Source organism: Nothoprocta perdicaria, unplaced genomic scaffold (genome assembly GCF_003342845.1).
Source record: "Nothoprocta perdicaria isolate Ctin4 unplaced genomic scaffold, notPer1 scaffold_7, whole genome shotgun sequence".
Lineage (NCBI taxonomy): Eukaryota > Metazoa > Chordata > Aves > Tinamiformes > Tinamidae > Nothoprocta > Nothoprocta perdicaria.
Window position 1 is genome coordinate 2,718,836 of NW_020455976.1, and position 25,891 is coordinate 2,744,726.

At 50.1% G+C, this 25,891-nt stretch overlaps 1 protein-coding gene across 1 annotated transcript in view; it reads right to left on the reverse strand.

Moving 5' to 3' along the window:
* Window positions 1–17,197, reverse strand: part of SH3PXD2A (SH3 and PX domains 2A) — a 218,978-nt gene extending 201,781 nt beyond the window's left edge. Inside the window, exon 1 of the mRNA XM_026050650.1 lies at window positions 17,125–17,197. Within this exon, the coding sequence (XP_025906435.1) occupies window positions 17,125–17,196 (72 nt within the window). The 5' untranslated portion in view covers window position 17,197. The remainder of the gene's footprint in view (window positions 1–17,124) is intronic.
* Window positions 17,198–25,891: the final 8,694 nt, after the last annotated feature.

The following is a 25,891-nucleotide window of genomic DNA, read 5'->3' on the forward strand; positions in this document are numbered from 1 at the left end:
GCATCCTAACCCTAGGGTATATTCTCTATGTGCTGCCTCAGGGTGTCTGGAAGATGTGATTCCAGAAGCCCAATGCAATTGGTGTGACAGGTGTCACAGCAATTGACATTGCAATTGCACAGCACAGCAATTGCATTGCCCTAGCAATGTCTAGGGCAGCCGGGTGGGAATTGAACCTACAAGTGTCTCCCTGTGCCGGACACAGCGCTCAGACAGACACCGACTCCATGAAGGTGCCTATTGTTTGCTAAAACAATGCTGAAAGCATTTGATGGAGAAGGCAAAATATCATCATGTGCCCCCAGACTGAGGTAGGGAAGTGGAGACAAGGAGACACTGCTTCAACACAATAACACCAGGGACAACCACGTGCTTCAACATAATAAACACCAGTGACAACCACAGTYTTCATGAAGGTAATTTTGCAATTCTGATTTTAAAAAAATCTAAGCGACCACAAGCGGCTTGCCCCCAGTCACACGGCCGTCTGCGGCAAGGACGAGAACAGAAGTCACATCTGGCTCCCACGACGCTGCGTGAGATGTTTCACCACAGCCTTCCCTTTGGAAGCTGCTCTCGTAGGTGCCACAGTCACCAACACCCTTCACTCCAAGGGGCTGACACCCCAAGGAGCGGGGCCCTCCTGTGCCAGTTGACCCTCCGGGTGTTTTCCTTGCTGCCTGGCGGAGACGYGGCTGCTTGGCTGGCACTGCCCTTCATGGCGCAAAAGCAGCAACCTCGAGCCGTTCCACGCGGCTCCGCGGCCGGCGCCTCCTGGGCGGCCTGTCCAACCGCAGCCTCCGGGCAGAGGGGCAGCTTCTGTGGCTCGTGACTCCCAGAGACGGGACCCCCCAGGACCAAAGCACCTGCGTGGGCTGCGGGGGTTGGCAAAGGCGCGAGGACGGGCCGCGGAGCAGGGACTCGCTCTGCGCTCGCTCCAGCAGCTGCTCCTCGGGGCGCCGCGGCTCTGCGGCTGCGAGCGGGGCAAGGTCCAAGGTGCCACGGGAGGGCCCAGGACCCCGCGTGTGGGTTTGCTGGGCCCCACCGCGTGCCGAGGGGCTCTGGCTGCTCTCACGGCCCCTACACAGCGGCTGTGGGGGGACACCTGCCTGCTCGAGACAGGCGAGCAAATATTTGGTACTGGGAAAACTCCGCCTCAGGCCGTCCCGTGTGACAAACCTGCCTGGCCAGGTCACTCAGACCAGGCTCATCCACCCACCCGTCACTCCTGACCCTTCCAGCACTACAAGGACCCACCTGTGGTGCAAAAACACGGTGCTGAAGTTGACACAACTGCTGCCTCTTGCTACATCCTACGATTGCGGAATTAAAAGCTCATTTTAGAAGCGGTAAAATGACTCCTGCTTCTGAATATAAGTCCCAGGGGAAAGAAGAAAAGTTTGCAATTTCAGCAGGAAAATGCATGAGATGGTCTCTTAATCACCAAAGGAAAAGCAGCTGGTTCAGTTCATGCTATCTTAATAATTTTCCTCTCTTTGATGTCTTGATCACATCTTTTGAACAACACGCTTGAAGCTTAACACTGCCGAGAACACTTATTTTCATAATGAAAGGGAAATATTTTGCTCTATGCATAATATTTAGTTATCCTGATAGGCTGCATTGATAGGGCTTTATATATATATTGTGTTTTCAAGCTAATGTTGCTTTTATAAGAGGCCTGCGGGGTAATGCGAGGCTTGTCTCTAAAGGATAAATACTGTAATCAGCGCATGTGTCTCATCCTTTAAAGCAGTATCAAAAGGTTCCTAATGAGAACGACACAGGCACGCGAAAATTTCTCATCCTGAAGGCATGAAAAGGAAGATCACTTATTTTGCATCTTAGTTCTAAAAGTTACAATTTCTAAGCAAGGAACATGATGTTAAAACTTTGCATACTGTGATAACACACCTACTGCAGGGCGACACACAAACCTGAGGCCATCTCCACTTCCCCAGGCACCAGAGGCAGCCGAGAGGTCCCCCACGGCTCGAGGAGGCCACCTCCGTACAGCCACCTCCGSCCTGGAGCTGCTATCCTGCAAAAGAGACTGGCTGCGATGCCTTTTATCTGCATRTAGATGCAGAGCCTAATCGGAAGCCACGAGGATGCATCTCACGGGCTGCAGACAAGAGAAAGAGGCAGCAAATCCTGGAAGAGAACTTGCTAAAAGGGTGTTCACGGATGGAAGAAATGCTGCCAAATGCTTCCTGGCCTAGCTAAAATGTCCAGGGCTTTTGAAAAGAATCAACCGTTACTCTAATTCTCCACCTATAAACCAATGCCTGGGATTACAGGTTACATTCAAGCCCAGCGTAGGAGTGATTTCAGGATGCAGGCTTTAATTTTAACCATACCACCCATTTCCTCCCTCTTTTCACTTTAAGGCAGATGTTATTACGTTTACGCGTGTGACATTTCCATTTAACAATGCCGGCTCCGGCCGGGTTTGCCGAAATGGGGAACAAGGCAGTGATTACACAAACTGCTCCCAATGCGCAGGGTGTCACGGAGCGCGGCGCGCCGGAGCAAAGCCCTGCTCTGGGCTGCACCTCCTGCCCACAGCGTTGCCCGCTGGAATGCCAAGGGGAAAAGCCCTGCCGGGAAACGGGTTCCGAGTCATCCCTGTCGCTTCGGGAGAAGGGAGGGTGTCAGGGAGCAGACCTGGTGGGGAAGTGACCTCCAGATGGGAAGAGCTGGAAGCAGYGATTTTACTTGGGCACAGGAGAGCRTCTCCAACCACAGGTCCCAGCTTCCAGGGAGATGCAAAAATCCTCTCTTCCAAAAAAGGAAATAATTTGGGGCTCTCTCGCTCCCTGAATTGGCTACCACGGTCTCAGAAGTGCCAAGATGAAGAGGGTGCAGGGAAGGGAACCAGGGCTGCTCTCAAAGGGACACAGCAGCCCCAACAAGCTCCACACCAGGAGCCTGAGGGGCTATCTGGGATCCAGGCCCATCTGCTCCTCCCCTGGGAGCTGGACAGGATACCACAACAGGGATATACACGGGCATGGGGATGAGCTACAGCAGCCTGACTCACTCACAGCAGTGACGCCTGCGAGCGGACGCAGCAGCCTCCGTCGCTCCGTTCCCCCCGTCAGAACGCAGCCGTTTAGCTCCCCCTCCAGCAAAGAGCCCCGTGCAGAGCTCTGCCCTCCAGAAATGGCACAGAACTGGCCTCAGCTGCCGGGTGTCCCCCGGACCCGAGCCCCGGCGGTGCCCAAGGAGCCGCCGCCGCTGCCCGGGAGCCGCCGCAGCTCCGTCCAGCAGCTGCTCCAGGGCTTTAGTCACCCGTCCCTACTGCACGGCCCGCTTCCCAAGCAGGAAGGTCTGCCAGGAGAGCCCGGGCTGTTTTTATCAGCACGGGTTTGTGCTACCCGGGGAGCTCTCCACATGCAGCTCTGTTCTGGGAGGGATTAAAAGCTTCRGGTCACAGGAAAATTGCATTTCTAGTGAGACATTAATGGTGCACTGCACTAGGGAAGGAGGCTTCTGGGGTATCTTTTGGAATGTTATTGTGCCTCTAAATGAAGTTGAAAGAAACCCTTGCCCCATTGGAAATCTGGCCACTTATCAGGAAGAGCAATGGCAATAGCATTTACATCCTGTTCCTTCTTCTGCCAGCCTGAAGGAAAGCTCTAACACACGGTCTAAGAGGACAGCAACAAAGACAGGATAATAAAACCCAAGGTTGTTGAAATACAAACACATTAAATCAAAAAAGAGTTGAAATTTAAGAGAGGGAGGCATCTCGACTTGTGATAACAACCTCTTCACTAGCAAATTCAAAGCACTCCATGGCCAGAAACATCATGATCATGTTTTGTTAAGAAATCGAATTAAACTAGGGTAGAAACTTTAAAAAAAAAAAAAAAAGTCTTCCCAAGAAAACCCAGTGAAGCAATGGGGATTGCAAAAGAAAACTTTGATTCACCCTCAGTTCACCAGATGAATCATTTTGGGTTGAAGAAACACAAAACTGCACTGGAGGGATCCAACCAGCAGCTCTCAGTCCCTGAAACCATGTGGACTACTCACTAAATCACTCAACAGGCTGACCAAACACCTTATCAGCATGCTGTGATTTACCTTGTTACGTGTATTACTTAATTCATGGTAACTGCCCGTAAACCATGACTTGCACTGCAAGATATTTCGAGTCACTTTGGCTGCCAAGTAAGTTTACATTAACCCACATTCAGGTGCACTGGGAGTTTGAGGCAGATGGAGCCCCCCACCACTCACTCACTGCAGCTTAAGTAGCAGTAAATTGTCCATGCAATTTAAGCTGAGATCAAACCAAGACCAAATCCCACCCCTGTAATTTTACAGCATCTCTTTGCAAATCAATGTCGAGTCTATGGGGTCAAATGCACTACTAGAGCTCACAGCTCGAGCACRAGGAACTGCAGCTCCTCTGCCCACTAAAACCCCATGCGCACGAGCAGGAATCCAGGTGCAACAGAGCTAATTGGCAAGAGTCAGTTTTATTCTCCACCTCCGCCGTGTGCTCCCAGTACAAGAGAAATAACCAATTAGCTGAAAAAAATCACCTGTAAAAAAAGACTGCAGAGGGAATGGCTTTGCAATGAAGGCTCCTCGTGACACYTGACCATTGCCAAGCAGAGCACTTAGAGCCATCCCCGTCCTCACCCTCAAGCATGGTCTGGTTCTAGGACAGACAACTGGGAGCACCAAATCCTGGCCAAGAACTGCAGAAGGKATTTTGAGGGTGGGCAGCCAGGGAAAGCCCAGTTTCCACCACACAGGCACACCGTGCTTCCCGAGAAGGTCTCGGAGCAGCCTCCCCAAACCCCAAGTCCTGTGTGTTGGGGTTGCTCTTTCCTGGCCTCAGCACCGACTTGCCCAGGGATGGCAGGCAAGTTGTGCCAGGTCTCCCATCACACAGAGGACAAGAGAAAAAAAAAAACAGGAGCATTTTCCTGGGCAGCACTGAGGTTTCATCAGCTGCACGAAGCCTTCACGAGTCTCAGAGAAGCAGCCAGCAGGAAGCAAACGCTGGTGACCAACCCTGGCTCCCCACTCTCCAGCCAAGGAGAGGATTCACAGTCTTCTGGTCTTAACTTTAGCAAATTCTATGCAAAACTAAAGGTTTTTCCCTCGTGATCCCACAAACTGCTTCCTAGTGTTGACACTCTCATGGGACACACACGTTCCAAAATGCTTCACTGATGCTCGTGGAGAAGCTCCAATGAAAGGCACAGCAAAGAGACGATGTATTTTGTTAACAAGAGGTCCTCGCACATTTCTAGTCCACATAGCAGTGAATTCAAGCTTAAGAAAAGCAGATCTACTGCCAGTCACTACTTCTACCAGCCCTTCTGAAAGAGATCACAACAGGCCTCTCTGAAAACCRCTGTCCTCAAACACAGGGCAGCGTATTCCCCTCTTGGGTCTCACAAAGAAGCCAGACGCCGCCTCAAAAGCAGAGTCAGGCATACACAGGGCAAGGAAATCTCAGACTGCGCTGATGAAAGCGAGTCGTAGCTGTAACGGAGCCTTCTTGCTTCCCGATAACAAATTAGTCCCACGACGTATGCAGAAAACCAGCACCAAGCACAACAGAGAAGATCCTGGAAAGTCCTCACACCAGCTCCTGGGAACGTTCCCTAGCAAAGAAGGCTGGGAAAAGACCAGGCAGGAGAGTTGCTGGCCAGACAAGGGCTCTTTGGAAGAGCAGCTCAAAGCGCCTCCTCTGGAGCACCCTCAGCACGCAGGGCTGATAGAGATGACGACTCACACGTCACCCCAGTTCTGTCCGCCGAAACCAACGGGACACGGCACCGCTTCCGCGCCCGCCAGCGCCGCAGGCTCCCAGCGACCCTGGCTCCCTTCCCCAAACGCTGGGAAGCTCCTGTTATGTTTGGCTCCCGCCTCATTCTGCCATCAGGGCTCAACGCACGTCAGACCGGAGCTGTTAATTCTGCTGAAGCCCGGACAGAAACCGCAGCCCCTCTGCTCTGGCGCGCGCGGGCCGCGCTCGCCTGGACGCGGTGCCCAGCCCGGGGCCGCTCAACCGAGAGGTTGGGAGCAGCACGAGAGCAGCACCCAGCAAGCTGCCGCCTCTAGGAATGATGCCCTCCCCTGCTCTGTTCCCAAAGCCCGCTAAAAAATAGTTTAGATGYGTTTACAGAATACTATGTAGACACCATCTGCTTAAGATTACTCTCATTAAACTAACGTGGGAAGGGCCAACTGCATTTGCTCCTCTCTGATTTTCCAAGTGCAGCATCATTTGCAAGGCTCTGGGACTTGCTTCTCTTAAACTGCCTTAGGGGATGAAAGCAAAGCCATGAAAGAGTCACAAGTTACTCCTGAACCAGCATCGTCCTCTGTGCTGACACAGGCCCTAACTCAGGCACAGAACAGACCTAGGAGCCCTTTATCTTGGGCACCCACCTGCAGCCAAACCACCCCACTGGAATTTAATAACCTCAGAAGACAGAGGCTCCCAGCCTAGCAAACCCAGCCACTCTGCAGGTTCATCTGTGTGAATTTGACACRTTCACCTACATGGGGCACCCACGTCTGTCCCACGGCTACCATCTGCAGCCCCATGGCGTGCTGCACAGACTATGCAATTCCACTCCTTTGCCTTCTTGTCTCTCACTTTCAGACATGAAAGGAACTTTTTCCATCATCCTGAATTATCCACTAGTCTTGCATGGGCTCTGAAACTGCATTTCTCCCAGGAGACACCTTGCAGAGAGCACCCTGCTCTCCCTGGCTCACCTGCCTACCTTGCAAAAGGCACCAACACGTTAAATGTTTGGGGATCCTTAGATAAAAGGATCAAAGTTCAAAGCCTGAATATATATGAGCAGTAATACCAGACAYGATACCGCCACAAAATGAACTGCCACTTCACTGCAGGCGGGGAAGCAAAAATTTACCTGCCAAAGCTCAGACGTGTGACACTAGCCCAAAATGTGTGAAGGCATCCAAGAAAACATGCGCRGAGCAGAGGAGGGAGCTGAAAGCGATGATGAAGAGCTCAACTCTTTAACAGGCGCGTGGTTGCTCCTAACGTGACCTGCTCAGGACTCGGCAGCTCTGTCAGCAATCCAGAGCGAGCCTCGAAGGCCTGAGCTGGGGCCGTGCGCGGCAGGGACACGGGGGAAGGCATCGCAGCAACCGACCCGCACACCCAGCTCCAAGCTGGGTGTCCCGGCTGCGGGGATATGGAAAATGCCTAAGGAAAAAGTGGAAGAGACCAAGCACGCTTCCCTTTCAGCAAGCATCAGATAACGGCCTTTCCGACCCCACAGCACATCTTGACTGCTGTGACTAACAACTAATATGGCCCTGTATCTTTGGGATTTGCCAATTCCTTTTTTTTTATTTTTTATTTTTTATTTTTTATTTTTTAATCCATTTGTACTTTCAGGCTGCATATAGTCTTATGGCAGCGTTCCACACCATAATTACACAGTGGGGAAAAAATACTTAATTTCATTCACCTGGCATACAAGAATGCTGAAATTCCTGCACCACTGCCAAGGGCCTGAACTTGTCCCTCTCTATGGTCTATGCATTAATGTGTCAAGAGGGAAAAAAAATAAACAARCAAACAAAGCAGGATCTGCATTCAAACGAGCATCCCTCTCCTCACTGCCCTGCTGCTGGGCTGCTTTGGGATTAGCATTTCAAACAGGTCTGAAAATGAGGAGGACTGGACCAGTGCCAGCCCTGCAGAGACAACGGGATGGGGCCTGGTCGCTTCACGTGGATTAGCTCCTACCCACTGAAGGTAACTTTACAAGTCTTCCCCTTAATATCCTAGGCAGAGACAGCTGGGAATAAGCACAGAAAGAAACCAAGCAACAACAGTCACTGGAATCTTAAAAAAGGGATTTATTTCCTCTGCGATGCATCTTGTTCCTGAAAGCTAAGGGAGTTAATTTAAACCGTTAGCAATTTGACAGACAATCCTTTCAACGGGAACCCAGCCAGGGTGTTTTGAAACGAGCGGGAGCAAGCACGGGCCGAGACATCGCTCCTGGCTGCATCCTGGCTATTATTTTATTAATTAGGAGGCAGGCTGGGCTGCCAATGCCGGCACCTGGTCGTACTTGCGAATCCAAGAGCTTGTCCTGGCTGCAGCCACTGGAAGACGAAGCTTTACAAACCARGGCCCCTTTCCCAAGCAGACACAAGAGCCCCACGTGCAACAAACAGGTCCGAGAGCATCGGCTGCAAGCGCCCCATGCGCTTCCCACGGCGCGCCGGGAGCCTTTTGATGGACACAGAGACCAAGACACAGGCAACAGCGGGAGGAGAAAGCCTGGGAACCCGGGAGGCGCAGAGCGACGGGCCGGTCGCTGACGCCCCGGGTCGCCGGCTGCGCGGCTCGGCTGGCGCTGCGTGTAGCGGGGCAGCCTGTGGCTTGGAAGCTGGGCTGCGAAAAAACCACTAACACGGGTTTCTTTGACAGGCCAACAGATTAACATCTATTGTCACTGGTGCGAGGCCAGGCTCGGCTGGAAAAGGTCCAGGGGTTTGATGTCACTGCGAGGCTCGCAAGGACGTCAGCTAGGGAGCGTTCCCACGTCGCCAGGCGCTCGCTGCCGCGCTCCTGCCTGAAGCCAGCRGAAACCCACGCCAAAACGAGCCGAAACCCACACCGAAGCAACCTGCCCCCCACGCCGAAACAAGCTGCCCCCCACGCCGAAGCTCCTTAGCCCCCTCTGTTGCAGCAGGCACCGAGGACAACGCGCCGGCCTCTCCGCAAGAGCGGCTGGAGTCGGCTCCGCTACRTCACCCAGATGGGCGAGCTGCTGATAAAGGGGCAGGTGGGACAGGATGCTGGCAAGTAAAGCAAGAGCTTGCCAAGGTCTGGACTGTCAGTCCTATGTTTGGACTCTTTATCAGCGGTACTCCTGGTCTCTACCTTTCTATGAACGGAAACATTGGACAGCACTTCCTCACTTGGCTGGTCTGGATGTTTTCAGACCCTGTGCGAGCCAAATGACACGGCCAGTTGCACCCTTGACTTGGTCTGTGAAAGCACCAGGGTGAAAACACCAGGGTCTGTCAAGGCTTTGGGAAGAAGTAAAAAGGATGAAAGGAGGACTGCAGTCAGCTCCAAAGGAACCTAAAGATCCACTGCAAACTTTTGCTTTTGCTTTCAGTCCCGTTTTTGTTATCCAAGCCTTTTTCATGCACAAATTCAGAGCAACATAAATGCTGAAACAGAAACAACACACAGGTGGGCACTTGCATGAAGTGTCACCCCAAAACCCCAATTCCTACCCAAGAGCTGCACTTCCCAGGGCAAGGAGAGAAGAACCACGTACCACAGTCACCTCAGGGATCATCACACAGCCACCCACACCACTAGCAACAAACGGTCCCTCAATTCCYTCAGAAATCCTTCCCTGAGACAAGGCACCTCTCACACCCCATACAGGGGTCACTCCAACGACACCAGCAAATGGCCACRGCTGAACATGCAGCCACACGTCCTCACGTTGAGGGGACAGAGAAGGGATTAGCAGGACAACGTTCTTTTTGCCTGGATCAAGGGTAGCTCAGTCTCCAGTGGGTGTTACTCATGAAAAATTCATTTCAATATACTTGGTAACTGCTAAAAGTGAATTATTTATGCTTATCTTTGCAGATCAAGGATGTCTGCGTTAAAGGATAAAATTCAAGCTAACGCAATCCAGTTCAGACACAGGTGGAAAGCTGTTTCCCCCCAAACAATCCAGCATTTTGTCACAGACTTTATACAATCATAAAGGCAGCAGCTAAAGATTAAACAGAAAATCTCCTTTTGAGCAAGAACAGCTGGAAGACTCTGCACATGTCTCAAGTGAGAATATTTTAGAGGCTGGCTACCTCAAACCACTGCAGATTACTTTTGAATAAAACATCCTGCATTATCTTCATAAAACRTGTTTTTCTGATGCATGAGGGGAAAGTTATTTAGATCTGGGAGGAGTAGAAAGCTTGTTAGCGTGGCCAGGGCTTGCAACGGGCTGAAGTCACTGGATTGTTCCTCACCAGTGCATGGAAAACCAGCGTGGATGGTACGCTGGTATTGGTCACTTTTTAGGTGCTATAGCTGCATCTCCTGTTATTAATAGAAAGCAGCAGCTCATTCATTAATAAAAGGAGACACCAGCCCATGGCTGGTTCGGGGATTTTCACCCGATACATCCACACAAACAGAATCAAAAGGGCTGGAAAAGGTCATTGAGTCCAACCGTAAGCCCTTCAACACCATGCCTGGATACAGCCACACACAACACGCAGGGCTTCCCTCTTCCCCGTCCCAGGCACCCGCTCCAGAGCTTGCTTGAATCCCGCTTCGGAAAACGCCGAGCTCCATTCCCGCTTCCTGYGACATGCTTGGGAGACGCACTTAATCTGCTCCCTGTGGCTCTCCTCCAGGAAAATACTCCACATGTCCTTGTTTGTTTGTTTTTAAATTCTAAGTGATTTTAATGCTGGTGAAAGCTGCTGCAGTGACAGCCCTGGGAAAGAGCAGGCCTCCCACTCGGGCACTGGCAGCGGCTGCACCAGCCGCCCCGGCTCAGTTCAGGACTGGAGGCCGCTTGGAGCCTCCATCCCAGGGAATCCCAGGGATAGCGGATCCTTCCGCTGCCCAAGACCAGGCAGGTGCCCAAGTGCCAACCTGAAGGTAAAGGAAATTCACACTGGGCTCGGGCAGCACTGGGAAACATCCCGGGGCACAGGAGGGAAGAACATCTAAAACTATTATTTTTAGAGGACTTTGAGTGATCTATTGTAGGCTCATATATATGGGTTAAATTATAAATAAAAACAGAATAGGTAGAGCTAAGGAGTAGRAAAAAAAAGGGAAAAAAAAMCCATCACAGGCTGCTGAGGAAGCAACAGAAACTCTTATCTTCACAGAGCAAAGATGAGGRTAGCTCAGATGCTTCCTATTGCAACCAACACAGAGGGTGCCAACTGCCCTGGAGACACCCGGAGAGCAGACACAGGAGGCAGGTAACTCACTGCCAAGGGCTTTGCTCCCTGGAAAGTCCATCTTCCAAAAATCGCCTCAAACACTTTCTCAGACCCTGAGTATTCAAGATGAGAACAAAAGCCCAGGACAGACAGGTCCTGGGCTGACAAGAGTGCCTTATATATTATACATTTGACATTAAATTTTGCATTTGGCATTATGTCTCAGCAGAGAAATGCACTTCTTGGACAGCATGGGCAGCTGCAGAGGACCCGGGTAAGGAGACAGAAGAGCAGCCCAGAGCCCTGGCTTGAAGTCGGGTATGGTTAGCAGYGATTTGGCACCTTTCCCCTGCCAAATACAGATAGGGATGTTCCCTTCACAGACCAGGCTTGCATGGAGCCTGTGAAATCCTAGTGCCGACTGCAGCAAGCGCAGCAGCCTCACACATGGCTGTGCTTTGTCAGCCTGGCTCACAGGGAAAGCAAAACACACCCCTCTGGTCAGAGAATCGGTGCCAGCAACGTGTCAGGGCAGAATTACCGCTCGTTAGGCTTCAAATACAGTAAGTGCAGGACCATACATGTATTTATTGACACTTACAGACCATCGGTGTTTCATTCCATCTGACGAGTCAACCATGGCATAATAAAGWGTTGCATTATACTGAATGCAGCTAAACAGCATTACAGCCTTGCTGGGAAACCACAGTACAATCAGATCCTCTGCTGGAGCAGCCAGGGACTATCAAGYGCAATTAGAAACACACTGCAGTTTTACTGGAGCAATGCACAAAAATCAGAGAAACAGATTTAGTTATGTATATTCTGCCCACAAAACTAGAAGTTCCCATCTGATCACTTGCGCAGTACACACTGAGCTCCTCTTCAACAAACTGGGAATAAAAAAAAAAATATCTTTGTCAAACTCAATGCCTCAGTACCACCCTCACAGTCATCACAAAAGCCACGCTAAGCTAAGGGCACCAAGCAGTTAACACTGGCACTTGAGGAGTATTACAGTGAAYATTCCCTCTGCTTTGCCTTTGCAGAGATGCTTAAAAGACAGGTAGGCAGCAGCTTGGATTATTATTGCTCTGAGATCACCTGCTTTGCCAGCTGATACTCGCTAACTGTCCCCATCTGTTTGCATTTGGGCGTCCTCCTTTATCTCAGCAGCCTAGGGCAGAGACCATCTTTCAGGTCTCTTTGCACAGATACTGCTGCAMAAGCGTCCTTGCTCTGCAATAAAAGCTCTCAGACACTGCAATAAAGCAGACACTACTCTTATTCTACACTTTTTATAAGTATTACTGATGTCTACCGAACATGAGTCTACAGGACTATTTTCCAAACTGAACGGTCTGTAAGGAATAAGTGAACAGACTGTTTTAACTAGACTGCCTAGGTTCCCCCCCCAAGACATGTTGCTTTTTGCCTAGCAGAGCATAATTTTTTTGTTTGTTTGTTTTTACTTTTATCATAAAGAGAAAGGGGATGCACTTTGCAAAGAGACATGACTGTTACAAATTCCTCAGTACAACTTTCAAGAAAGCCTCTCTCCGAAGGTGTGAGCCAAAGCCCGGGGAGGCTGCCGGGATTTTTGCCATTGCCTTTACTCTATTTTGGACTTGACGCTACTCGACGAACCAGCGGACGCTGCCAAGCCCGTTACTGCCTTCTTCCTGCACTCCTTACACAGCCTGCTCCGGGCAAGGAGGTGGCATTTCCAGCTAGGAGCAGCTTCCCGGGGACAAAGCCCAGGGCAGCACCCACAGCTTCCCCTCCTCAACACCACGTCGAGCAACCGGGCCCCTCTGCGTGAGCAGGCACCGGCAGGAGGACGTGGCATAAAAAAAAAGAAGATTTAAAAAAAMCCCTCTCACGTTAGGCAGTCCAGCTGTTTCCTCCTGGTTGACTAAATTAGCGAGCTCGTACGTCACCTCCTGCCGCAGGTAGGGTCCATTGAATCCTTCTTCCTGTTTAATCCATATAAAATGGGAAATGGCTTTTGAGGAAGACAATGACGGAACACGAGGGTGGTATTTCTGCAGGCTTTTAGYTGATAAACTGGCAGGCTGCTTCGGGAGGCTGAGAGCCCTGACAGGGTGGTGGCTACATACAGGGGAAGCCACTATGAGAGAAAGGGAATGTCTTCTCCTCATCACATCCCTCTGGAGCTCTCCTTTGCTCTGCACACAGGGGATCACAGCCATCTTTGACATAATGCTTCCAATGCATGGAAGGTCAATGCTGAGGAATGATGAAGTCATGGAGCTGCCTGCTAACTTTCTGGCTCTCCTCCAGCACCCGAAGCAAAGATAGTAATTCAGACCAGTGAGTCAAACCAGATCATAGGCCCTAGAAGTCAAGCCACACAGTGTTTCTTAATGGGATGGAGGGGGAAGGCAGAAAACAGATCAGAAGCCTTAAATAATTGCTCCATCTGCTCGTGTAACGTGGCCTTCTGTTTCACATCCAGTCCCTCATTGAGCTGTACCTTCAGGCCAAGGCTGTGTGAGATCCAGGAGGGCCTTGTCACATCCACTCTGGAAGAAACTGGGCTCCCATTCTCCAGCTTTGCAAAGTAAAAGCATCARAACCAAAACAGCTAGGCTTACCCCTTTAGTAGTGGGCAGGGATAGCTGAGAAAAGTGATCTGGTCGTGCCAGTTTTATGTCTGACCACACTGACATTTTGCAGCAGGTCACTTGTGACAAGGGCACTCAAGCTCTCCTGGAACAGCACTTTTCCAGCAGGGAAATGCCAGCAGCCCCAGGAGATCAGCGACCACCCCAAGGAACACGGGGATGGATTCCTACAGGAGCCACCACAAGATATCTGGGGATGACATGAGGAAACACTCACCTTGGGGAGGAATCAAGGGCAATATGGAGATTTCTCATGTGGCTTAAATCAGCAGGGCAGCTCACTCACGTAGCTAGGAAGAAACAGGGCAGCCACATCCAAAGTAAATGAGTTTTAGCTTTGCTCCACACTGTACAGAGCTGACTGCAACAACCACAGCAGGACTAGACTAGCACAGAGAGGGAAAATCGGGAGTGAGGAGCACATCCCTGCCCCGGGGTTAGCGCTGACACACTTAGCGACCTCAGCAATGACCCCAAGCAGACAAGTGTCTAGCGAGATAACGCACATCAGTAACTGTGCCATCCTTTTTGGAGGGGCAAYCGGTCAGGGCAGGGAGGGCCCCCCTGCATTTGGCCTCCAACAAACGTCTGCGGGGCCAGGCTGAGGGCAAGACCGCGCGCAGGTGGAGGTGCCAACGGCCTCTGCCCTAACCAAGGGCACCTGCATGACAGGAGCCCGGCGGGCATGGGGGAACGAGTGCCCAAAGACAGCCTGGAAACAGGGAGAGGGCAACGTGGCTTCTTTAAGTCACTATGGATGGATAAAGTGGGCAGGCATCGACTGTCTGTTTCCTCACCTCCCCCTTTTTTCTTTTTTTTTTTTTTAAATAAAGAGCCTATTTTTATATTGAGATTTTTTTTTAGTTTTGAACAATTCAGACGATCACAATAAGAGCCAGGGAAGGCACTTCACAAACAAATTAAGTTTGAAGAGCTGAAAAAAGAGTTTCTGTTTAAACTGTAGCAGGAGAGGAGAAAGGGATTTTGTTGTCAGCCTTCTATTTGCAGAATGAAGAACTGGCACTTGGAGCTGTTCAATGAATCGTCCTAACCCAGCCAGCGTCACCTCACCATGGCTCAGCCAGCCTATGATCCCTCATGAGCCAAGGGTCTTTCCAACAAACCCAGACTTGACCTTCTTTATCAATCACAATCAATATTTAGGGAATATCTCTATCGAAAAAGAAAATAAATTGGATCTAGAAAGTCAAAAGCTCCGAGAGCAGCAATGTGCTGCCCTAGGGATGACCCACGGCAAAGGCAGCCAATAGAGCACCCAGATGGAAACCTCTGTGCATGGCTCCACGGCAGGTCCCTAGGCTGGCTGGGGTCCCAGGGCCAGCTGCCTGCATCCATATCAAATCGTACTGGATCTAAGAGTTTAATCTCTTCCCGTGTGCAGAACCCTRCGAATCTTCCAGCGAGGTATTTAATCTCCGCAGAAGTTTCCTGCACAGCGATCACAGAAGCGGACGCACAGAGCTGCCTCCTTTCTTTTAGCTTCCCRAGGCCACAAACGCCGTCCATGTGTCTTGACAAATGTCTCTTCTAGGGAATGACTCCCAGTATCTAGGCCAGGCACTGCAGGCACTTGTTTGCTGCTCACATTTAGCCTTCTTYGGGGATCCACAGTGCCTAATTGGCCTTTATCTCCTCTAGGCTCCACTGCTGACCCAAAAGATCAACCCAAGAGGGATGAAAGGTTCCARCCCATGGAGCTGCTGCAAACTACCATCTGCTTAAATCTAGGAAATGAAGAGACCAGGACTTTTAGACCTCTGGGTTAATCTGCTCATCTAAAAGCAAGAGATTGACATGGAAATGGATGACTTATTTTTAATTGAATTACTGCAATGCTCATTTGTGAGTTAAAACTATTGCACTCAATACTGCACAACCAAAGATTGGGAGTCTGTGGGATGTAAGGTAGACACAACGCAACTCAAACAACCAACCACTTAGCYTTGCATTTTTCTGGACAAAAACATGGAAGTACTATATAGAAAACAGTATGAGAAAAGCTGTACAGAGAGAGGGATGGAGGGAAAGGTTGACCATTAGAAACAGTACACAGATTTTGTTGTAACAGTTTAGATTGGCATTGCTATTTTAGCAGCAGCAATGTCAGTAGCCACCAATCAAATGCAGAAATGCATTTCAACAAGATAACAGGGAATATATTTAGTTTCAAATCTGTAAAGACAGGGCTTGCATCCCTACTTTTTAGTTACCTTCAAAATGATAAGAAATTATTAACACCAGTATCTTCTAGTGATCATGGAGGTGTTGCTACCCTTCATTTGTGTATGCTGAGGCTTGGCAGAACTACCAGACTCCTCCATGGAGGGGTCACAGGCTCTGATACCAAACTGCAACCACCTTTCAGGTGAGATAAGCGCCCTCAGCTGTGCCTGCCACATTCAAAGCGACAACGTGCAACAGCTGAAGAGGTCTTTACCACACAGAAGTGACGAAYGTCCCCGAACACACACGTTTGGCTGGCAAGACATGAGCCCCAAGGCTTCCGTGCCTCTTACCTGAGCACGGGACCTCTGAGTCCCCAGCAGACCAGGCTGCCGCTTCCAGCCGGCCTCTCTCAGCAACACAGTGCCCTCTAGCCCTGAACCGGGCTACGGCTCCACCGGGTCTCAGAGGAAAAGCTCAGTGACAYCGAACGCCAACCCCAGCCTCATGTCCCATCTCCAGCCTTATCTTGCAGGCAGCCCATTCAAACGGTGACCGGCTCCAGAGGAATCTGGTAGCCAGGAAACAGGCAGCACTCGCGGTGACTCCTCATCGGCTGCAACAGCCCCTCAGGCTTTTCCTTACCCGAGCAGGGTGAYTACCTCCAGCACACAGACTCCAGTCTTCTAAGTATTTAAACTCAGCTTGCATTTTGAGAGCAGAATTAAAGCTCTTAGTTAGTTAAYACCCAAATCAGGGTGAGGGAGACAGAGGAAAAAATATGGTTTTTCTATGAATGTGGATGGGCAAAAGCTGCCCCGCTGCAGGCTGCGAGCTCCCGGAGGCAGCGACACTTCCACAYGCATCCCGTGGCATGGGAGGGCTGGAGGGCGGCTGGAAACCCTCACAGAGGCTGCGCCGCCGCAGCCAGGTGYGAAGGGAGCAAGGAGAGAGGTGACAGAGAAGCCAACTGCTGGGTCTGCCCCATAGCTGCACCAACCAGCTGCCGGCTTCAGTAAGGTCTCCCTGCAACTTTACGGGACAGGGTTTGCAATGCTGTGCCCAGACGGAGCTGGAACAGGGCAGCTCACAGACCTGCCCCGTGCTGGGCTGCATCCTGCAGATGCACCGTGCAGAGGGAAGGGAACTTCAGCACGGAAACGCCGAAGGGAAACCCGCACAACTAGAGGGGACCAAGGGACGGAGCCCCGCGCGGCTGGTGGCGCCCGGCGCGGGGGTCGCGGCCCTTCCCGCCGCCCGCACCTGCCCGCCCAGGGCAGCGCCCCCGCCGCGCGCTGCGGCGCGGCCCGGCTGCCCCGCGGCTACTCACGTAGTGCTTGGAGGGGCTGCGCCGCTTCTCCACGTCCACCACGGTGGCGTCGAGCACGCTGTAGGACAGCATGTCGGCGGCTGCCCGCGGCCCGCTGCGCTGCGCTCCGCCGCGGTGCCGGCCGGCGCGGGGGGCGGCTCGCGGCCCCGGCCCGGCTGCGGCTCCGCCCCGCGGCTCCCCCTCGCGCCGGCTCCGCGCCCTGCCCGCTGCCTCCGGCTGCGCGCCGAGTGCGGCGGCGGCAGCGGGCGGGAGGACGGCAGGGAAGAAGGGGCCGGCGCCGCCGCCGTCCCCGCCCCCGGGCGGCCCGGGGGGCGCGGAGCCGCCGCGGGACGGGACGGGACGGGGAGCGCCGGGCGCCGCCCCTGGCCGGGGGGACCGCGCTCGGCCCGACATGGCGGCGGCGCCGAGCGGGGCGCGAGGGCCCTGGCGCTGAGGGGAGCCGAGCGGCAGCGGGGCCGGCAGCGGCGCGAGGCCCCCCCGCTGCCGCTGCCCTTGCGCAGTGTCCCCACTGTCCTCCCCACGCACCCGTGGCCAGGGCACACGCGGCGCTCGAGGCCGCCTGTACCCTCAGGAACGGCCACGATCCCTCCATCCCTTGTCCTCTCAGGGACGGCCACGATCCCTCCATCCCCTTGTCCTCTCAGGGATGGCCAAGATCCCTCCATCCCTTAGCCCTCTCAGGGAAGGCCACGATTCCTCCATCCCTTTGTCCTCTCAGGGACGGCCACGATTCCTCCATCCCTTTGTCCTCTCAGGGATGGCCACGATCCTTCCATCCCTTTGTCCTCTCAGGAACGGCCATGATTCCTCTATCCCTTTGTCCTCTCAGGAACAGCCACGATTCCTCCATCCCTTACCTAGCGTGAAGCCACAAGAGTGGCCAGGCCCGCACAAACCGTCCATCTGAGCGGTTTGTCACCGTGCAAGCCCCAGTTCAGTTCTCCATCTACACACAGGTACCTAGGAACTGGCCCTGCGCCCTCACACTTCAAAACCAGCCTGCCCTAGAAATCAGGCTGCTTTTATCCAGGCACGTCTCCCACCTTCACACGGTTGTCTGAGAGGCTCTTGTCTCCAGAAAGCAAGCCTGGGCAGGGCTGCCCAGCCCGCCAGCTTTATGAAGGTCATTAGCAACTCTGCACAGTAACTGAGGGCACAAAGATTTCTAAATATTCCACTGGCTCAAGGGCCCTTCAACAGCAGCCCAAGCCCTTTCTCAATAAGCTTCCAGAGGGCCCCTGATGACCACAGAGCTGCTATAGCCCAGACACTTAGAAAACTCCCAGATCCTGGGGAAAAAGCATTGTTCATCCCCACATGATTTCTTTTTACTATGAGCAAATTTTACCAGCTCTTCAGTAACAGTTGTAAAGCATTAGGATAGACATTGGAATTAAAGACCCATAGATGGGGTAGCCTACAGGTTGACTCCTGGAAACAAGGAAGCTCCAAGCTGGTTTCTACAGGCAGTTTATAAAGGAAACAAAGGCATCAGCACATGGTGCAGGCTGCTGCCAGGTGGCATCTAGGCAAGTGCTGTGTAATGCAGCCACACACACAGAGAAAGATACCCCKATCCAGTTACCATGGGCCCCAGAAGATCCTGCCAGAAGCAGGTCCTCAACATTATTGGCACTGTAAGTATTTACAGTATATACTGTAAGTACTGCAAAGAATTTATGTTCTTTATAGCAGGTGGAAACAGAAAAGCCCACTTGCAATCGCTCCTCTCGCCCTGCGAGCAGCTGCTAGGTTATCTGAGCTGGAGAAGGATTTGGGTTGTGCCTTCTGCTCCTCCAGGCTCCATATACCAGAACACACACCAAGCTAGYGAGCTGCCAGAAAACAGCAGAATTCCAGCTCCCATCCCAGGATGGGCTGGCAAGGGGGAGACCGACTTCTGTTAATGGGAAAAGGYGCAGCGGGGAAAGCTCGTGCGCCCGACTGCGTGGGTGCTTCTCGGGTTCACCTCTTCCCTCCACTTCTCAGAGGGACTTCTCACCTCTAAACCTCATCRTGCTTGACACAAGGCAGTGTGGCAATAACCAACACTGGGAACAATTTCTGTTTAGACTGGTCAGGGAGAGCCTGCTGGGCAGAGCAAACAGAAAATTCTTCTCTGAAAACAGAAAATATTCAAATAACCTATTGAGAAAAATACGCCTGACCTCCAGTCTTGGATACCTCCTTCCTGTGACCCAGTAGAAACATTTAACCGGAGCTACATACAAACCTCTTCTATCATCTGTCCAATAAATAAATAAAAGCTCCTCCCAACATCTTGTGTTTGGTTTTAGTCAACTTACAAGGTATGTAATTGTAAAGGAAACACACACACACACACACATATATATAACGATCCAAACACTGCCCTGCCTTTCCTGCCATTCCTGTCAATTGGCATCTTTCTACAGTAGTCTTATCTACCTCTCTGCAAGGAAGGAGCTTTATTTTTAGTCCAGCCTGGCACTGCTGCTTTGGGTTTGTGCTCCCTTGGTGCCTTCCCCGCTCTGTCATGTTATCTGGCCCCTAAGTCACCTCTCCTCTGCTCAAGACAATTAACCCTAAATCTCCACCACTCTGCACAATGTGGTCTAGCTGCAGTCTACTCAGCTGTTGTACAGACCTGGTCCTGCTCTTCCATCACCTGCTGAGCTAACTGAGCACCCTTGACTTCACACTGCCTGTCTGTTCCATCCTTCCCTCCAGGAACAATGTATTTTGCTAGGGTCATGGGCTCTTTTTATAAATAAGTACAATACCCAGGCTAGTGGGAGCTTGATCCCAGACTATTGCAAGACCAGCAGAAAATAACTGGAACCCCTCACACTGAAGGCTTGGGAAAACCTGCACCTCTCAGGCAGCAGCTGGGAAAACGGAGCTGCTGGTGCCAGCCCARCCCCTGTGCTGCGGACCGAGCTCAAGATGCTGGGGCTCAGGAAACCCAGAGCGGGCAGCTCGGAGCCCGGCAGCCTCCTGGGGTAACTGACCCCCATGGGTGCAGGGCCTGCGCTTGGCTGGGCCCGTGAGCACCCAGGACAGGACACTGCGAGCTCCAGGAAAAACACGATTCTGGGGGCTTTATTCTCTATCTTCTAGTATTTATATTCTTTTTTTTTCTTAAAGTCTCAATTACTGAAGCCTTATCATAGAATACCTCTACTGTTATTAATAAATTAAAAATATTAATAACGCTATTAACATTAATTTAATTATTAATCTTTGCAAACTCAAGATTTCAATAAAATTAACGTGAGGAGCTCCTCAGGAAATTCAGAGCTTTGAAAACTCAGATAAAAAACTATTTTTAAACAGCTATTTTTTCTACTTATTTGCAGGTCTTTGGGCAAGGAGTTATTTTATTGACCAAGCAGGTAATAAGATTGGCCTTGCAGCTCTAATATAGCTACTGCCAGCGACCTAAGTTCTGCTCCAATTACAGCAGAGAGTCATGCGTGACAATGTGTGCGACAGTCTCAGAACTGGAACACGACTTGAGCTTGAGAGGATTTTGTCATGCTGACTGTTTTCGTAAACAGGCATTTCAGTTGTAAATTGAAAACACTTGGATCATGAAATCAGTGAGAAAACAAAACAAGSGACAGACTTTTCTGTGCTCCATTAGGCCCATTTTTACTGTCTCTTATTAATTCATGGCACATCACTGCAGATAAGTGAAATCCCCTGAATATTCACCAGCGCATTATAGCCCAAGAACTCATTCTGTAGTGGCTCAAGTTGCTCTTTTAAGGTAGCCTTTCCTTTTTCCCTTCCCTTTTCCATTCGCCAGAGCAGGGCAGCTCAGTCTGTCCTGGAGACCAGCCCTGGGGTTTTCCATGTCTTGCTGTGCCGAGGGCTCCGGGAGCCTGGCCGCAGCGGGCAGGGGAGGTCTCAGTGCGGTGCATGACAGATTAGGCACCCAGCTCGTTCCTGCAACCAGAGCTACATAATYTGCTGGGATGGGCCCTGAAGGGCTTGCTGGGCTCTGATGCACAGCGCAACACGGAGCCTTTGTTACACTCACATCAGGGCCACTGTACTCACTAAAGCCCAGCGTCTTAAAAAGAGCTGCTTCCCGCCCAGGGATTCCACCTCGCAGTCTCCATATAGATGTCCTTTGATACGAGTGATAGGAACTGTAGAGCTTATCTGTCGTTCAAATCTCCAAAGCTGAAACATAAAGCAAAACACAACCRTCTTTCCCTTTTTTTCAAGGCCAAATTACGTCTCAGCCTCTCGGGAAGCTACTGCTCTTGAAATGAAATTCACACCAGGGATAAAGCGGTAGAAGGGAGGCAAAGGAACGAGCTGTGGTCCCCACAGAGCAGTCCCCTAAGCACAGCAGCAGCTTCCTCCCCACCAGCCTCCAGCTCCCCAAAGAGCATCGCTCCACCAGCCCCTCTGCACTACCCACTGTAACAGAAAAATCAAAATCCTTATTTTCCCTGCTAGCAGCATAATGCCTTCCTAACAGCATCTAGCTACACTGTAAAAGAGATGCTTCACTCTCTTCAGTTAAATTGTAGGTTATCCTGTAGATAGCTTAGAATTTAATCTTTTCATGACTGTGGTTATTTTTTCAGGCCTTTCACACAGGAGTTATGGATAACGTGCATGTGCATGTTCTGTTTAGGATAGCAGTAGCAAATTGCAGACTGTTTTCCATCCAAGTACACCTTGTTCTTTTCCATTGTTATAGAGGCTTTGTGGATATTTGATGATATTGTTAAAAAATAAAACATAGCAAACCCAAACCACACTTTCCTGTGTGCATAATATAAATATCAGGCATATGTTTGGGACAGCTGAAGCTTATCAAATGARTCACAGGTTTGGCTTAAGATTCCCCTGGTTACTTCACAGATGCTGTCATTGATTTAGGTCTCCCCAAAGAGGACATTTTGATAACAGCTCCTGCCTCACTCACTACACGATATTTGGAAATCTGTTGTTGAAAATGCAGGCTTGTTACAAATGAAGTAAATGTTGGAAGTAGTTGTCTTCCTATGCATTTTCTTCCTATGGTACCTCTAAGTATATAATGGGACACTGAACCGTCCATACTATCAGATTTAGAATCCCCGCCAAGTCCCTTTCAGGCTCCAGTTTCCCTGATCATTATTTTCACTCATTCAATCCCTTCTGAAACTGAACAGTAATTTCATTTGCTTGCACCTCCCCTGTAGAAGGCCATAGAGCCTAACTGCCAATATCCAACCTAGAATATTTGACAGGTAGACTGTGAATTGCAAAAATCTATTGATAAAACCTATGGAAAAGTCGGTCACACAACTGCAGTTGTGCCACAGATGACAAAAGCACAAGCTCAACAGCATAAAAAATCTGCAGCTCCTGCTACTCAGCAGTGAACTGCATTGTTATTTTTTTCCCCCTTTTAAATTACCTTCATGCAAAAGCAAAGTGGATTTCCCAACATGGAGAAGTTTCTTTAAGAGCAGGGCTTTTGGACCTCCTCAGAGCAACATCATCCCAGAGGCAGATACAAGTAGGGCTTTTTTCCTTCAGTCATCCCCAGGTTAGACTCTGCTATCACTAATGGTATCTGGAAAACCAAATACCATGGAGGATATTTATTGCTTGGAAAAAGAATGAGATCATCCAAAAGCAGAGAAGTTCTCATGGAAAGCAGAGCTATAGTTTCTCTGGCAGGGCTGCTGTAGCAGTGCTGTTCAGCTTGGAGCACTGCCACTGCCTGCTATACTGTCCAGTTAATTCCAGTCATTTTTTTGGATCCATCCCATAAGCTTGCGTTGAGCCATGGCCATGCAGCCCCAAGATGAAACCTTAAAGACCATTTCACTGACCAGAGCCTTTCTCAACCTCCTGTAAAGTGGCTTTTCTCCTCTGCAGGACAGTCTCTAAAAGGCAGCTGAACACACATAGAGCCCCCAGGAGACAAGAGCAACTTCTCCCCCCAGGGTAATTTCCTTCAGTTAGTGATATAGCATCCAGGCAAGAAGAGAAAATATCCCAAGTCTGCACAAAATCCCCTTTGAAGTTTATTTAAAGCACTGAGCTTCAGGTTTCATTCAGAGCAGCACCTTCAAAGCTCTCGTACTCCTCAAGGAGGAGCATTTCTGCAATTTTTGCCTTCCCAAAAGCAGGGGACACACTCCCTGTGCACTCCAAAGCTGTAGCACGTCTTTGCAGAAAAAAAGTCTCCATCACACTTCATTATAGAGAGCAGCACGAGTATGCTCACGGTTTTCCCCTCATAAAATACCAAGCAGTACTTGCTTCCAGAAGCCATTACATTATCCTGGAAACATTGATCCTCAAAGACACGTTGGTGGCCAACTCTTATTTAACACCTAACTGTGAGCATCTGCACCACTCCTTTAACAAAGGCAAAATACCCTGCAGAACAGAGGAACCGCTAAGGGACAGTATAAGGAAGAGCATATAAATTACATTGTTATAAATTACATTGTATATAAATCTGTCCATGTGTTTATGATAAATGTTCTTTTACTCTTTCTTTTTCTTGTTCTCATTTCCTCCCTGCTTTCTAATTGCAGAAAATAAAATAGTACAAGTTCTTGCTTTCATTATATGCTACACCTGCTGCCTGTCCTGAAACAGATGTCTGGAGCATCATTAGCCAATTATTTCTAAGCTTTTGTCAACAGGACTAATTTCAAACATCTTTCTGTTAAATCCTCCTTTCTGCTTCCTCTGTATTTCTCTTCCTTTCCTACAACCATAGCTCCAGCAAAAACTCCTCTATATCAGTTTGCTCCCGTTATGTTTGTCCTGGATCACTGAGCTCGCACAAGAACAAAGAGGGGKATTATAACTACTTTGAAGCAGGAGTCAAGTTTAAAAGACATCATGGATGGGGAGAAGGAGGAGGACAAGGTGAGGGAAGAAAATAAGAATATTTGTCAGCAGTGGGGGCTGACAACACCAGCTCGCTTTTTATGGTTCAGGATTTTGGGGACATCACCACAAAGGAGCGTTTCACGGGCCCGCAAGGACAACTCCTACACTCTCACTGTGAATGASATTTTTGACAACAGGAGAAGAGCCCAATTCCAAGCACCTTCTTCATCTCCTTAACACCTACATAGGCAGCCAAGAAAAGCAGGCTTGGAAAGCGAGCGAGCCTGCGAGGCAGGGATGATGCCGTTGTTGAGGGAGGCATTTGCAGGAACTGATTTCTGCCTCTTATTTACAAATTACACCTTCATAYTTGGAAAAAGCCTCTACTTTGGGAGGAACTGTGAATTGCCCAGGCCAGAAACAGGCTTCATGTAATCACATGGACTGTTAGTGCAGTGACATATATATTTATGGTTTATCTTACYTTGTCCACAGCAGGGGTGGAAGACTTTCCTCTCCTTTTTCATGGGACAAAAAAAAMCCCAAAATGACCTAAAAGCTATGTCTCCATTTAAATATTCTGTGCACACAGTGGCTTATCTCCAGGCATTCCTCCAGTTTTCAAGTAAGAAAATGAGATGCTCTGGCTTTTACACACCAGCCGATCCCCAGCTTGCTCATCCCTGGCTAAGCTGGCAGAAAGTTCCACTTGTAACTGGTAGAAAAGGAGGGTTCATTTTTGCGATCAATAACAAAAAAAAAAAAAAAAAAAACAGGCTGAAACAAGAGCTTTAGGACATGTTGTGCCAGGTTAATTGGCACCACAGTGTTCAGCATTCAGCGCTTGCTGAAAATTGTTCCTTTAGGTTATTTCTTTCACTAGTAAATTCCTGGCTATATTCAGGCACTCTCATTAATCTGGGCTGGTTTCAGCTTGTAAGTTACTGTAACTAGATTAGTGTAGTCCCCATTGCATGCTTAAGAGATGTTCCTGGGGAAGGGTTGGCATCCCTGACAATCCGTTTCTCAGCGCTGTACCTGGACGGGGAGGCTGTATCCTTACCAGATTCTACCAGTTTAATTCAGTTTCCCCTCATCYGTGTCGGCTCCACTGAGAAACTTCAGCAAACAATAATTGTTTCTCCAAAGAGCCTTGCAGAAGTAGAAGCTCTTATGGTTATAAAAAAGATACAGACGCAGGTTTCTCGGGGSTGTCTTGTGCAAGGTGTCTCAACTGGTGCACGACTGAGTTTGTTCTTTCCCCTCAACAGGGGCCCTCATTTGGGCCTCCCTCATCTGCTGGTGCATCTGTCTCAGGAAGCCCAGAGGACTGTAGCACCTCAGGCTTCTTGGCCACTCGTAGAACAACTGGCCAACAAATTACAAAGTCACGTGCAATGGTGGGAGGAGGTTGACATGTACCCACACACAAACTACAATCATATCACTGTAATTTTCTTAGTATATCTACTTTCAGCCTGATATTTTAACTAGCAGACAAATGAAAAGTCTGCAGCAACTGCCAGCTTCACTAATCCTGCCTGTGATGAAATCTGAGCAAGGATCTGAAAGTGGCAGGGAGAGGCAGGTGGCTTCTGTTGAGGGTGCGGCTGGTGCTCGCTCAGGTTTTGGCAAGATGCAAATATTTGAATTTTTAATCTCACACTTGGACCCCTGCTAGAACCTGCACCTAGGAGTTCTGAGAAACAACAATTACAGGAGAGAGAGTATGGAGCACATACACAAAAATGTACCTGTCATGCAATTTCTAGTTGCTATACTGCAACTAGAGGATGGTAACCAATTACTGTTGTACTTATTCCTTTATCTCACATGGCTAAACTTTTATTGCCCACTAGCCTCCAGGCTGGGAGAGGAAGGGTGGAGACCTGACGGGAAGAAAGGGAAACACAGCACCGCGCTG